At 37.5% G+C, this 15,080-nt stretch overlaps 1 protein-coding gene across 6 annotated transcripts in view; it reads left to right on the top strand.

Annotated features, from left to right (window-relative positions):
• VPS8 (VPS8 subunit of CORVET complex) overlaps window positions 1-15,080 on the top strand; it is a 291,024-nt gene that overhangs the window by 112,660 nt on the left and 163,284 nt on the right. For all 6 annotated transcript variants that reach the window (XM_024995281.2, XM_024995278.2, XM_024995290.2 and 3 more), the window contains 4 exons: window positions 1,987-2,029; window positions 3,455-3,527; window positions 3,812-3,931; window positions 13,912-13,983. In XM_024995281.2, coding sequence (XP_024851049.1) covers window positions 1,987-2,029; window positions 3,455-3,527; window positions 3,812-3,931; window positions 13,912-13,983 — 308 coding nt within the window. The remainder of the gene's footprint in view (window positions 1-1,986; window positions 2,030-3,454; window positions 3,528-3,811; window positions 3,932-13,911; window positions 13,984-15,080) is intronic.

Raw genomic sequence — 15,080 nt, 5'->3', positions numbered from 1 at the left:
TTAGGGAATTACAGATTAAAACAGCAATGGGGTGCCAGCACACACCCCCATTAGAATGGCTGAAATATGAAACACCAACAACACCAAATGCTGGCTAGGATGTGGAGCAATAGGAGCTCTCATTTATTGCTGGTGGAAATGCAAAATGGTATTGCCACTGTGGAAGACAGTTTGGCAATTCCTTATAGAACTAAATGTGCTTTTATTATATGATCTAGCAACTGCACTCCTTTACCCAAAGGAGTTGAAAATCTGTCTCCACAAAGGCGTCACCACAAATGTGTAGTAGCTCTCTTCATAACTGCCTAAACTTGGAAGCAAGCAAGATGTTCTTTAGTGGGTGAATGAGTGAATAAACTTGGTATATCCATACAATGAAGTATCATTAAGTACCAAAAATAAATGAGCTATCAAACCATGAAAAGATGTGGAGGAAAATTAAATGCATAACTGAGTGAAAGAAGCCAGTCTGAAAAGGCGATGGCTTAGGATTCCAATTATATGACATTGATGCAAAAGGCAAAACTATGGAGACAATAAAAGAATCAGCATTTGTTAGGGGTTAAAGGGAATGGAGGGACAAACAGGTAGAGCAGAGGATTTTTAGGGCAGTGAAACTGTTCTGTGATATTATAATGGTGGATATATGTTACTATACATTTGTCAAAACCCATAGAGTGTACAGGGCTTCCTGTACAGCTCAGATGGTAGCTCAGATGGTAAAGAATCTGCCTGCAATGCAGGAGACCCAGGTTCGTTCCCTGAGTCAGGAAGGTCTCCTGGAGAAGGGAATGGCAGTCCACTCCAGTGTTCTTGGAGTGGAATTCTCCAGTGTCTTGGAGAATTCTATGGACAGACCATGGGGTCGCAAAGAGGTGAACACGACTGAGCAAATGACACACTGTAGAGTGTGCAGCACCAAAAGTGAGCCTTACTGTGAACTGAGGACTTAGGTGGTGATGATACACTAGTGTATGTTTATTGATGACAAGAAAGGGCTCACCGGTGCAGGGTGTTGGTAGTGGTGGAGGTTGTGTGGTATAGGAATGAGGGATATACAAGAAATCTCTATACCTCTGTCTCAATTTTGCTGTAACATGATTAAAACTTCTCTACAAAAGTAAAAGTTTATTGATTGGAAAAAATATTTGGAATTGAAACAATGTAATTATTCATGTAATTTTGAGCAATTCAAGTTTGTTTGCATGTACAACAACACAGACTTGGAGTCTTTACAAAGGATTATTGATTACGATATGTACACTTGCTTGCATTATTCCAGTATTCTTGTTAAAAATTTCAGTTCAGCAGTATTACCAACCATAAATTCCTACCAACCATAAGGATTGCTGATCACTTCACCCCTTCTTGATGCTCTTATACTATTCTTTGTTAACTTTGATCTTTTGCCCTAAAACTTGGTCTAATTATGTTTCCAGTTTCTTTTAGCCAAGAAATAAATTTATACTACCAGATGACAGAATGTTACATCTTAGATATAACTTTATGATACAAAAGGTCATAAAGAGTGTTTGGTCTTAAGTTTCTTAAACATATGTGAACAGTGACCTTTTTAGCCTAGAATATTGTAAGTAGTAAGAGTCCATGTTACAAATGAGAAGGCATTATAATTATAGCTCAATATTAATTAGTTAATTTGTCAAATCATTGCTTATTCAACACCTTCTCTTGGCCCAAGCTATTAGTTAAGCCAACAATACATAGATCCCTATACAAGGTTTACACCTTTTCTTGTATGTGTACCCTTGAATGACTGACTGATTTTGTGTCTGTGAAAAGAATCTATTAGAAATTCTTAAAAAAAAAAGTATTAATTACAGTGGTCTTATCTCACTTTTCTATTGTTTGGGAATATACCTAGAGCACCTTAAATGCCAAAGGACTTTTTGTTGTTGTTTCCACATAAAGATTATATTTCTGAAAAGCTTTTGAGAGAGAATTGCTAAAGATACTTTTCTATTTTAGATGAGCAAGTTGTTATGGGCAACAAGCTTCTTGTATATATTAGGTAAGAGATTTTTAATTTCTTTATGTGTGTATCCTTCTTTTACAAAATTTCTCCTATATTCTCAGAGGTACTGTCATCTCTTAATCTGTGTAGTGCTTTCGTTTTTCAGTATTCTTTCATGTATAGCCGTGCTTCTGAACAATCAGTAATTCTGTCCCCCACCCTTGCTCTCCTCTGCCATATATTTGCAATGTCTAAAGACATTTTGCTTTGTCACAACTGGGGTCAGGAGAGATGCCACTGGCATTTAATGCATAGAGGCCAGGGATGCTGCTTAGCATTCTGCAGTGAACAGGATAGTCCCCACAGCAAAGAATACTGAAATATCAGTAGGGCAGAGGTTGAGAAATCTTGATATAGAGTATTTTACTTTTACTACCAAGTCTATGGGATATGTTTTTGTCCATATTTTATGTATAAGGGCAAGAAATTAGTTTGCATCATGAACAAAAGTTAGTGACTGAAGTAAGTGGAAATGTTTATCTGTTTATTCCTGGATCAGAGTTCTTCTGATAGACTAATACAAGCTCAGAATTGTATCCTAATAGAGCTTTTACATAAATAAGTGGCTGGCAGGTAGGCAGGAAGGTGGCAGAACCTGCTGGCACATCATTTTAGCTTCTGTGTGCATCAGAGTTATTAACTTTGAGACCTCTTTCACGTTTGTTACATCGATGCTTTAGTATAGAAGAACATATGTAGCATTTACCTTGCTCTTTATCATCTGCGCTTTAAACTTTTTAGAATATGCTGGTATCCAGCTGTCTCTAACATTTAAAATTGATGACTACTTCACAGAGGTTTAAAATTTACTCCTCCCCATCCCCTGCCACCAAAATAAGGATATATTCAGAAGACAGTTTATAACTCAGCCCCCAGAGCTAGTCATTAGCCATTAGGAAGGTCTGGTTTGGAGGTAAAACCATACAGTTAATTTCTCATGAGATTCTAATTCTCCCCAAAGGCTTGTCCGATTACAAATATTTTTTAGCCTAGCTCATTTCCCATCTTTATTCACCATTCTTAGAACCACTGGATTTAAAAGTCTGCGAACCTGAGGCTTTTACCTGTTAACAGTATAATGATGCTCTCAGATTCTTTCCAGATGCTGGATGTGAGACTTTTAGGTAATCTGTCCTTATTCCTTCTTGTTCATTTAGTGCATGCAGCTTGGGTTTTTCTTAGGAAAAATAAAAAGAAATGAAAGTCATTACTCAGTCACAGGATGTGTTATTTCACCACCACCTTCTGTCACCCACATTTTCTGAACTGGCTATCATTTCAATCTGGATTTGGACCTGACCTAACTGACAAGAGCTGAGCCTGCTTAAACATCAGACTAGTATCTTGGGTTGGAGAACAGTGTATTCCCAGGAAGTTAGCCCATTAAGAGTCACCAAATCCGTTCAATTTCTTGTCTTCTAGCTGTTGTCTAGCAGGTCGTGCCTATCCGCTGGGTGACATCCCTGAAGATCTTGTTCCCTTGGTTAAAAACCAGGTTGGTACATTTTCGTAGCATTTTTACTCTCTTAAAATGCAGTAAAGACAAATTGTAATTGAGGGCTGCACATGGGTCGGGAGCTATCTGCTGTGACAGGAGAGAGCCTGCACACCATCACTGGAGCCAGTAATCACAGCTGAGAGAGGTTAGAGAAGTTACAACCCAGTGGCAATTTAAACTAAATTCAACCTGGTTTTATTTTATACAAATGGGAGTCATTGCTTCAGCAAGATACTTTGTGAGAAAAGAATCAGCTTTTTTTTTTTTTTTTCAACTTGCAGGTTTTTGAATTTCTAATTCGCCTGCATTCAACAGAAGCTCCCCCTGAAGAAGAAATCTATCCTTATATTCGGACTTTGCTGCATTTCGACACACGAGAATTTCTAAATGTATTGGCGCTGGTAAGAAATACTGTGATTCTAAGGTATTTTTAAAATAGTTGGGGTGATAATTATTTTTAATAGAAAGAAAAATGAATAATAGTCCTTACATAGGTAGAGTTTTTATGCCCTAGCAGTAAGTCAGGGTCTCAAATGTTTAATTTTGTTGTGCCATCCATAGTTTCTAATTCTTTTTCTCCTTCCTACCCTTCCTTTCCTGCTTTCTTCCCCTCTCTTTCCTTCCTCCCTGAGTATTTGTCTATGTCTAGTGTTTGTCTATGTCTGTCTGTATGTCTCTTTCTGACTCATCCTTATTAAAAAGTTAAAGCGGAGTTAGATGTGGTACATCCTTTATTTCATAAATTGTTATTGTTTGCATACTGAAGATGGCAGATTGCTCTGAATGACATGTGGTGATGATGATAGTAGAAGCAGCTAGAGTTGAAATGGAACATGGAAGCTTCCTGCTAAAAAAATATCCTTATTCTTATTTTTATTAAAGAGAGGTCTGGGTAAGCCAGCTTCTCTGTGAAAATGCCCCCGGGGAAATAATTATATAAAACATGATATATCTTCCTAATTAAGCCATATTGTAGTTGTTTTTTAAAAAGCTTTTGATAATGTGGACAGTGCTTATATTTTAGTATCCAGTGAAACAGCAGACTGACAAATTTTTAAAAAAATATTGTATGTGCACAATATTTGAAGGAAATAGACAGGAAGGAAATATATCTAAATATTAATAGTGATTATGTCTGTGAGATGAACTAAATTTATTTAATGAACATATAGTGCTCTTATTATAAGTTGAATAATAAACTATTAAACTTTTTAAAAGTGCCTGTGAGAAGGTTGAGATTCTACTCATATGACATTTTGTATTAGTTTAATTGGAAAATCTGATTTCAGAAGTAGTAACTTAAATAGCAGAAGAAGAAGGGAAAAGAAACTTAGAAAATGAAAGTCAAATCTAGTTGGTTTAGGAGACCGTAGACGTCCAGAATACAATGGAAGTGTACTTAGTGTCTGGCCTGGAGGAGAAAAGAAACAAGAAGTGGTAGGGCAGGGGTTCATAAAGCGTCCTGGAGAGCAACAAAGAATTTTACCTAGTTTTCAGTTTTTAAAGGGCTGTCGTGCCACTGAAGATCATTTGGGATTATGCTTATGTCTAAATTATGATATTGACATTGATAGTAAGACTGCGATAAAATCTCTGTCATTTACTTGACAAATATTTGCCAAGTATATCACACATACTGTAGTAACTGTGTGTGTACCCTGGGCTGACAGGATATAAACCTTGCCTTTGTGGAGGAAGAGGATGCAGCTTGTAGATTAGTAACTATAGCATGGTGTAAGACATGTCACTGGAGACATGCAGAATGCTGTAAGAACATTTAGGAGGGGGATCTAATGGAAGGGTCAGGAAGGTGTCTTGGATGAAATGATGTCGATGGTGTCTCTCAGGATGTGTAGAAGTCTGGTTAAGGTTAGGGAAAAGTATTTCAGGTAGAAGGACAGAGTATGTAGAAAGACCTGGAAATAAGATAGAGCAGTGTGTGTTAAGGTAATTGAAAAAAATTCAGTATGGCCACATTTTTAAGTGTAAGGAATTCTGCGGAGAGAGAGAATGCCAGAGAGGCAGGTAGAGACTGAGTTTTATTATCCGTGGTAGGAAATTTGGACTTTACAGCCGCTGAAGCCTTTTGCCTTACTTAGTTGCTCAGTCCTTCCAACTCTTTGTGACCCCATGAACTGTAATTCGCCATGCTCCTCTGTTATTGGGGATTCTCTAGGTAAGAATACTGGAGTATGTTGCTATGCCCTCCTCCTTCAGGGCATCTTCCCAACCCAGAGATTGGACCCAGTTCTCTCGGCATTGCAGATGGATTTTTTACTGTCTGAATAGAAAAATGTCATAATTTGTAGTTTAGAAAAATTCCCTCTGATTGTTGAATGGAAAATTGATTGAAATAAGATTGGAGGCATGAAGATGTTAGCAAAATTTTGTGGTCATCCAGATAGAAGATAATGGCAGCTTGAATTAGGACAGTGGCAATGGGGGTTCTAAGACATGAAAGGATTTGAAAGATATTTTAGGAGGTAAATCAGCCTAAAATTTAGAGTTTAGTGTACAATTCGATGTGAAAGGTAAGATGAATAGGGAAGCATCAAAGATTCCTACATTTCAGACCTTATGAACTGAATGTATAGTGGTTTATTTGTAGATTCAACAGGAAATCAGAGGAGAAACAGTTTTATTAGGAGATGGATGAGAGTGGGCGTGCAGAGTAGTGGTGAGGTATGGTGGAGGCAGATAATTAGTTCTTTTTTGGACTTAATGAATTTGAAATGCCTAAAAGACAAGCAGAGGTTTCCTTGTGTGTGTGCATCAAGGGTTGGCTGCATCCCCAAGTATTACAGCTGGAGAAATTGATAAGACTTAGGATCCTAAATCCTGGATTCACTCCATATTTGTCTACTATAGTTGATTATTCATGTGACCTTCCTAATTAATATGTCTTAATAAAAAGAACATTTTTAGGGACCCACTAAAAAACTTAGATGACAGACTTTTAAATCATATTTTCTCACTTGTTAAAATGTAGGAATATTTTTTTCAAGTGAGGTTTTTAACTTTAGCTTTATTAGGGTACAATGTATACAAAATATAATTCATCCATTTTAAGAGAAGAGTTTGACAAGCATGCATGCATGCATGCTAAGTCACTTCAGTCATGTCTGACTCTGTGCGACCCCATGGACAGCAGCCCACCAGGCTTCTCTGTCCACAGGATTCTCTAGGCAAGAATACTGGAGTGGGTTGCCATGTCCTTCTCCATTGACAAGCATATGCAGTCTTACAACTGCTACCACAATCTAGATACAGAACAGGTGGTCACTTTTGCAGTTTTTTAGTGAGTCCCAATCCCAGCCCCTGGCAACTGCTGATCTGCTTTGGGAAACAGGGTTTCACCTTTCTAAAATGTCATTTAGAGAAAACATAAACTTTGCGGTTTCTTCTGGTGTCTTTCACTTAATGCTTTTGAGACTTACCTGTACTGTTTGTTTTATCAGTAGGTTGTCCCTCTTTATGGCTATGTAATTTTTCAGTTTATGGATATACAGTTTGTTGATCCATCCACCAATAGTTGGTCCTTTTGATTATTTCCAATTTAAGTTACTATGACTAAAGCTATCATGAATATTTACATATAAGCCTTTGTGTGGACATACATCTTTATTTCTCTCGAGTAAATACCAAATAATGAAACCACTGGGTCTTTTGTGAAGTGTATTGTTTTACTTCATAAAAAACTAACAAGACTTTTCTAAAGTGGTTCTGCCAGTTTTCATTCCAGTAATATATGAGAGTATCAGTTTCTTCATTGTATGGTTCATCTTTTTAATTTGACCATTCTAGTAGATGTATACTGGTATCTCATTGTAGTTTTATATTTCCCTCCTGACAACTGACATTAAACATCTTTTCATTAAAATATATTAGCAAAAAAGTTATGTTTACCATTCGTATATTCTCCATCCATATATATTCTATGGTGAACATATCCATTTTTTGACCATTTTTCCCTACTTTTAAAAATTGTATTTGTTTTCTTGTTTTGAGAATTTTTTTTTAGGTAAGTATTAAAAAATCAGATTACATGAATTTAGCAGATGTTTTCTCCTAGTCTGTAGTTTGTCTTTTCGTTTTCCTAATACTGTATTTTGAATAGCGGAAATTTTAAATTTTGATGAAGTCTAATTTATTGGTTTTGTTTTAGGAATCCTGCTTCTGGGGCTGTACCTATGAAATCTTTGCCTAACCCAAGGTCACAAAGATATTCCCTAGAAGTTTTATGGTTTTACCTTTAAAGCTGTGATCCATTTTGAAGAAATTTTGGCCTGTGGTGCAAGGTTTAGATGCAAGGCCTTTTTTTCTTGTTCTTTTTTTTGCATTGAGATATCTAATTCTTATAGCATCATTTGACAAAAAGACTGTCCTTTCTCTACTGGATTGTCTTTGTACTTTGTCAAAGACATATCATCTATGTATACTGGGTCTGTTTCAGAACTCTGTTCTATGCCCCTGGTCTGTCTGTCTATCTTGATGCCAGTACCACACTGCCTTGATTACTGTAGCTTTATAATGAGTATGAAAATCATGTTATATGTTCTTATTCTTTTTCAAAATTACTTTGTATTTTGTAGTTTTGGGGTTGTTTTTGGCATTTCAGTATGAATTTTAAGTTATCTTGTTAACTTCTGCAGAAGCCTGCCTGGATTTAGATTAGGATTGTGTTCAGTATTTAGTCAATTTAAGAATTGACTTAGCAATACTGAATTTTGTGACCCATTAAAAGGTATACAGTTTCATTAATTTAGATTTTCTTTAATTTTTCTCAGAAATATTTTGTAGTTTTCAGTGTAGTTTTCTAAGTGATAGGATTCAACGTAATGTTTTCTCAGTTCAGTTCAGTTCAGTTGCTCAGTCGCGTCCGACTCTTTGCGATCCCATGAATCGCAGCACGCCAGGCCTCCCTGTCCATCACCAACTCCCGGAGTTCACTCAAACTCACGTCCATCAAATTGGTGATGCCATCCAGCCATCTCATCCTCTGTTGTCCCTTTCTCCTCCTGCCCCCAATCCCTCCCAGCATCAGAGTCTTTTCCAATGAGTCAGCTCTTCGCATGAGATGGCCAAAGTACTGGAGTTTCAGCTTTAGCATCATTCCTTCCAAGGAACACCCAGGGCTGATCTCCTTTAGAATGGACTGGTTGGATCTCCTTGCAGTCCCAGGGACTCTCAAGAGTCTTCTCCAACACCACAATTCAAAAAGCATCAATTCTTCGGCTGTCAGCTTTCTTCACAGTCCAACTCTCACATCCATACATGACCACTGGAAAAACCATAGCGTTGACTAGACAGACCTTTGTTGGCAAAGTAATGTCTCTGCTTTTGAATATGCTATCTAGGTTGGTCATAACTTTCCTTCCAAGGAGTAAGCGTCTTTTAATTTCATGGCTGCAGTCACCATCTGCAGTGATTTTGGAACCCAGAAAAATAAAGTCTGACACTGTTTCCACTGTTTCCTCATCTATTTCCCATGAAGTGATGGGACCAGATGCCATGATCTTCGTTTTCTGAATGTTGAGCTTTAAGCCAACTTTTTCACTCTCCACTTTCATCAAGAGGCTTTTTAGTTCCTCTTCACTTTCTGCCATACCAAAACTCTGTAATAATTTTAAGGGGCTACAGAAAGAAGTTTTTATGACCAAATTCACAGGTGACTTTGGACTTGAATTTTAGGTCTACTTTTGCATTTCACAAACTGTCATTCTCCATTAGGACGTCTTTACATATTATTCCTCTAATAAGCATTGTATAATTAGAAGAATCTTTGTGGAATGATAATGTTTTAACATAAATGTGCCATTTTGGTGGCAGCTGTTAACTACAGTCAAAATATGTCATTGTGTATATCACAACATTTGTAATAAAAGTATTTCTCCACTTAATTATGTTTATAGTAGTAAACTTGCAATGTGTGTTTCAAAGCAGTGAATACATGTTACTAAAAGGCAAGTGGATAAAGCAGTTCTTTTTTACTTGCTGTCAATGCTGTAGTTATTTAATACATATGCTAATTCTCCATGATTTTGTGTTTACTTGAATAGCACTTGTATTAGCAGATAGTATCTTGTCTGACAGCGTAGTGACATCTCACTTTGGCAGGCTGAGTGTGAGGGGGAAGTTGTGTTTGTTTGAATGTGTGTATATTTGTTGTTTTCCTAAGCCTTAGAACTGAGACACTTTCTCGACCATCTTTCCCTCTTCAGACTGGGTCATGTTTAACCCATATAAACACCAAAATACCCTCTGTTTGAGCTTTTTGGGTAAGAGTTCCTACAGTTCCCTAGGTAACTCATTTCAGCTTTTCTTAACTAACCGCAGCAAAGCATTCTAGGTGAAGAAAAAATTTTTTATAAAGATTTCATTTTCCTCTGTAATTAACTAGACAAATCAGCAGTCATTGTTTAAAATGCTTACTGTGTGTCAGACAAGAAAAGGGAAAGAAGGACATGCTAGTAGAGAAGAGCATGAGCAGAGGGTCTTTGGAGAAGTTGGGGAAGCTTGGGGGCAGTTTAAAGAATAGCAGATATTCTGGTTTGAATGTTAACTATGATGTAGTCTTGAAAGTTTGTGGCTTGGAAATTCTTCTTTAATCTGTTGGTACAATACGTAGTCTATTTCCTTGCTTCGGGATAGTCAGTAGTAAATTACTGCTTTGTAGATTTAAACATTTCATGCACAGATGGGCATAATAAAGGACAGAAATGGTATGGACCTAACAGAAGTAGAAGAGATTAAGAAGAGATGGCAAGAATACACAGAAGAACTATATGAAAGAGGTCTTAATAACCAGGATAACCACGATGGTGTGGTAATGCATCTAAAGTCAGACATCCTGGAACGTGAAGTCAAGTGGGGCTTAGTAGCATTACTATGAACAGAGCTAGTGGAGGTGATGAAATTCCGGCTGAGCTATTTCAAATCCTAAAAGACGATGCTGTTAAAGTGCTGCACCCAATAGGTCAACACATTTGGAAAACTTATCAGAGGCCACAGAACTGGAAGAGGTCAGTTTTCATTTCAGTCCTAAAGAAGGGCAGTGCCAAAGAATATTTAGACTACCATACAGTTGCACTCATTTCACATGCTAACAAGATAATGCTCAAAATCCTTCAAGCTAGGCTTCAGCTGTTCATGAACCAAGAGCTTCCAGATCTACAAGCTGAATTTAGAAAAGGCAGAGGAACAAGAGATCAAATTACCAACATCCGTTGGATCATAGAAAAAGCAAGAGAATTCCAGAAAAACACCTACTTCTGCTTCATTGACTATGCTAAAAAGCCTTTGACTGTGTGGATCACAACAAACTTTGAAAAATTCTTAAAGAAATGGGAATACCACCCCACCTTACCTGCCTCCTGAAAAACCTGTGTGCAGGTCAAGAAACACAGTTAGAATTGGACATAGAATAACAGACTGGTTCCAAATCAGGAAAGGAGTACGTCAGGGCTGTATATTGTCACCCTGCTTATTTAACCTTTGGGCAGAGTACATCGTGTGAAATGTCCAGCTGGTAAAGCACAGGCTGAAATCAAGACTGCTGGGAGAAGTATCAATATGCAGATATGCAGATCAATATCAGATATGCAGATGACACCACCCTTATGACAAAAAGCAAAGAGGAATTAAAGAGCCTTTTGATGAAAGTGAAAGAGAAGAGTGAAGAAGCTGACTTAAAACTTAGCATTCAAAAAACTAAGATCATAGCACCCAGTCCCATCACTTCATGGCAAATAGATGGGGAAACAATGGAAACACTGAGAGACTTTATTTTCTTGGGCTCCAAAATCACTGTGGATGGTGACTGCAGCCATGAAATTAAAAGACGCCTGCTCCTTGAAAGAAAAAGCCATGATCAGCCTGGAAAGCATATTAAAAAGCAGAGATATTACTTTGATGGCAAAGGTCTGTATAGTCAAAGCTGTGGTTTTCTCAGTAGTCATGTATGAATGTGAGAGTTGGATCATGTAGAAAGGTGAGCGCCGTAGAATTGATGCTTTTGAATTGTGGTATTGGAGAAGACTCTTGAGAGTCCCTTGGACTGCAAGGAGATCAAACCAGTCAATCCTGAAGAAAATCAACCCTGAATATTCATTGGAAGGACTGAAGCTGAAGCTCCAATACGTTGGCCACCTGATACAAAGAGCTGACTCATTAGAAAAGACCCTGATGCTGGGCAAGGTTGAAGGCAGGAGGAGAAGGGGACGACAGAGGATTAGGTAGATTGTGAGAGGGTAACAGGCAGGAAGGCCAGGGGTCTCCAAACTGAGGAAATAAGCTGCAAGTGTCTTCTTAAAATTCTATGTTGCTATGCTGACACCTGGTTTTGCCTGAACTGAACTTTTCTCAAATCTTGAGCTATCCAATGCGTTTTTCTTATGCAAATGTTTTTCTTAAGCTATGTTAATGAAACTATGTATTTGCTTTGGAATTTGCCTTTCTTCAAAATGGTTCCACCTAAGACTAACTTTTGACTGCTAATGGCTCAATGAACCAGTTTTCATATCAATTGCTTTACGGCTGGGGGATGACATACCTCATGCCATCCTATTTCAAAAATGCATACTGTGGGAGAGGGGCCTGGTGAAACTCCGTCAGCCTTGAGGTGTCTCTCTTATATGATTAATAACTTTATAACAGGCATAAAATAGCTTATTGAAACTAGCAGGTGGGGCACTCTCTGTCCCCCTTCTGATGTCTATGTCAGAAGCTTTCTCTGTCCCTTTTTTTCTTCAATTAAACTCTGCTATACAAAAGTTCTTGAGTGATCAAACCTGGTCCCTGGTCCCGAAGTTAAATCTTCGGAGATCACAAATCCAACACTGTTCACCATAAGCTATCAATTGGATGGCATCACCGACTCAACGGACATGAGTTTGAGCAAGCTCCGGGAGATGGCGAAGGACAGGGAAGCCTGGTGTGCTGCAGTCCATGGGTTCGCAGAGTCAGACATGACTGAGCGACTGAACAGCAACAAAGGGCCGAATGTCCTAAGAGAAAGCCTTAGGAAGATCTTCAAGTCTTTATCACTCTTACTCAATAAGTATTTTCATTTCAGTTTTTTTGTTTGTTTTTTGATTTTTACAGTGTTTTGTTGGTTTCTGCCACACAGCCACAGGAATCAGCCATAATTATACATATATCCCCTCTCTCTTGAGCCTTCCTCCCTTCCCCACTCCCACTCCTCTAGATCATTACACAGTGCCAGAATGGGCTCCCTGTGTTACACACAGCAGCTTCTCACCAGCTCTCCATTTTACACATAGCAGTGTATATATGTTGATGTTACTTTCTCTGTTAGTCCCACCCTCTCCCTCCCCAAACTGTGTCCACAAGTCTGCGTTTCCATTCCTTCCCTTCAGTTTCTTCATATATGCGGCCTATAGCTTCTATGTATTTTCAGAATCCAGTGCTGTCATTTACTTGGGTGCAAGTTCTATTCAAAATGTATTTGGCTCTACTTGAGCAGGAACATAAAATAAAAAATGCTGTACTTGGCAGTGTTGTGAAAATAGAATACCTATTCTTTGTATGTATTCTTGAGGATTTTAATATTGTCACAGTTTTACCATAGTAATTTTTAAAAGTATCTATTGTTGAAAATCATTTCTTCCTAGTTGTCATGGAAATTTCTTTTCATGACAGTTAACAACTGTATTTCAGTTATTGTTTCCAAATAGCATGGACGGGATGATGGCTGAGCATGTAACATGTATTTCATCCTTTTCAGATTCTTGCTCACAAATTGCCTCTTCCCATCAGTATTCTTTCTTTCTTGTTGCCTATAAACGTTGCCTTCCTTTGTTGGATTTTTATAAATTTTAAAAAGTAGTCTTTATTTTTGGTTGCAGTAGGTCTTTGTTGCTGTGGGTAGGTTTTCTCTAGTTGCAGAGAATAGGGGCTGCTTCCTAGTTGTGGTGCATGGGCTCTGCAGTGCAGGGCTGCTCTTGCTGCAGAGCACAGGCTGTAGAGTGTGTGGGCTCAGAAGCTGTGGTGCACAAGCTTAGTGGTTCCCCGGCATGCGGAATCTTCTTGGACCAAGGATTGAACTCCAGGGATCTACCTCGTGTCCCCTGCATTGGCAGGCGGATTCTTATCCACCATATCACCAGGGTGAATCACTTTTGGGTTGTATAACAATCACTTTATTTTTATACTTTTTATTCAGAATATCATATAATATTGAATAATGTAGCCTTCTGTTAAACTCACTAAAAATAACTTGTTAAAGTTATATAAGAAAAAACCTATTGAGGAGTGGTTATCTTATTTGGGAATTTACCTATTAACAAGAATTTAATATCTTGTTTCCTTCTAAAATTTTCAAATAATACTTACCTTTTTAAAATTTCTTTTTCCTTTTTAGACTTTTGAAGATTTTAAAAATGATAAGCAAGCTGTAGAATATCAACAACGTATTGTGGATATTTTGTTGAAGGTGAGTATCCCTAGAATGTCTTTGTATTGATATTTATATTTATAAAAGTGAATTACTTTATAGCAAGTTCTAAAATAATCTTGTTTAATAAAGGAATATGTTAAAATCATTTAAAAATTTTATTATGATGTCTTTGTCTTCAAAAGCTAAAGTACTAATCATTAATTCAAAGAATATAATGTATCTCAGCTTTAGACTGGATGTTGGATACAGAGTGCTACTCTTGAGAAATGCATATTGTGATAATTGCTATGTTAGTATGATTACATTTAGTAATGGAGACTAACTTCAGAATGCTTTGAGAAAATAATGTTCTGATGCCTGTCTCATACTAGCATCACTGTGTTGCTAAGGTAGTGCCATATGTAGTTTTGCCATGGTACTGAGATGATGGGTAACTTAGGAAGGATTTGAGGCACGCAGAGATGATCATCCCAATCTAAGTCCATCTGGATTCAATTGAAAACTATTTTGAGATTCATGCTGTTGCTAGTGAATGACTGCGGAGACAGATTCTTTTCCTGTCCATCTGCACAGCTTCACCCAGGCCAGTTTCTTCTTGTAGTTAAAAACTTAGAGTTTTTATCCTGTTCATTTGGCTATAAAATGGTAGTTTCTTCCTCTTAGTGACTTTTAGATTATTTTGGAGAAGAGATCAAAATTGAAATATTTTCTTTGTGTATAATATTAATTCATTAACTACATTTATAGTAGTTCTTTATAATTTTCAAAGCACATTTGTATACATGATCTCATTTGAGCTCTTTATTAGCCTTGTAAAATAGGCAGTGATGAATATGAGAGCTCCCAAATAACGTCAGTTTGATCTTGGTGGCTAGTATGGAGAATTTTCACTTAGGTTTCAAAATACCTTCCCGAATGGTCTTATCTTGTCCTTTAATTTGTGATCTTACCTTTCTGCTAGGTAATATTCTTCTCCGGCTTCCCATTATGGTGCAGTTGAAATTAAGTTCTTCTGTGAGAGAAAGTTCAAAATAATAACAGTTTGTTGTGGAAATTTAATTTTTCCCTATAAGTCTGGAGTGTAGGCAGCCTGGTCTAGTAGGATGGGTTCACAAACTTGTCAGGGATGCAGA

This window comes from Bos taurus, chromosome 1 (assembly GCF_002263795.3).
Source record: "Bos taurus isolate L1 Dominette 01449 registration number 42190680 breed Hereford chromosome 1, ARS-UCD2.0, whole genome shotgun sequence".
NCBI lineage: Eukaryota > Metazoa > Chordata > Mammalia > Artiodactyla > Bovidae > Bos > Bos taurus.
Note: the sequence above shows the minus strand (reverse complement) of the source record. Positions and strands in the feature narration are given on the sequence as shown.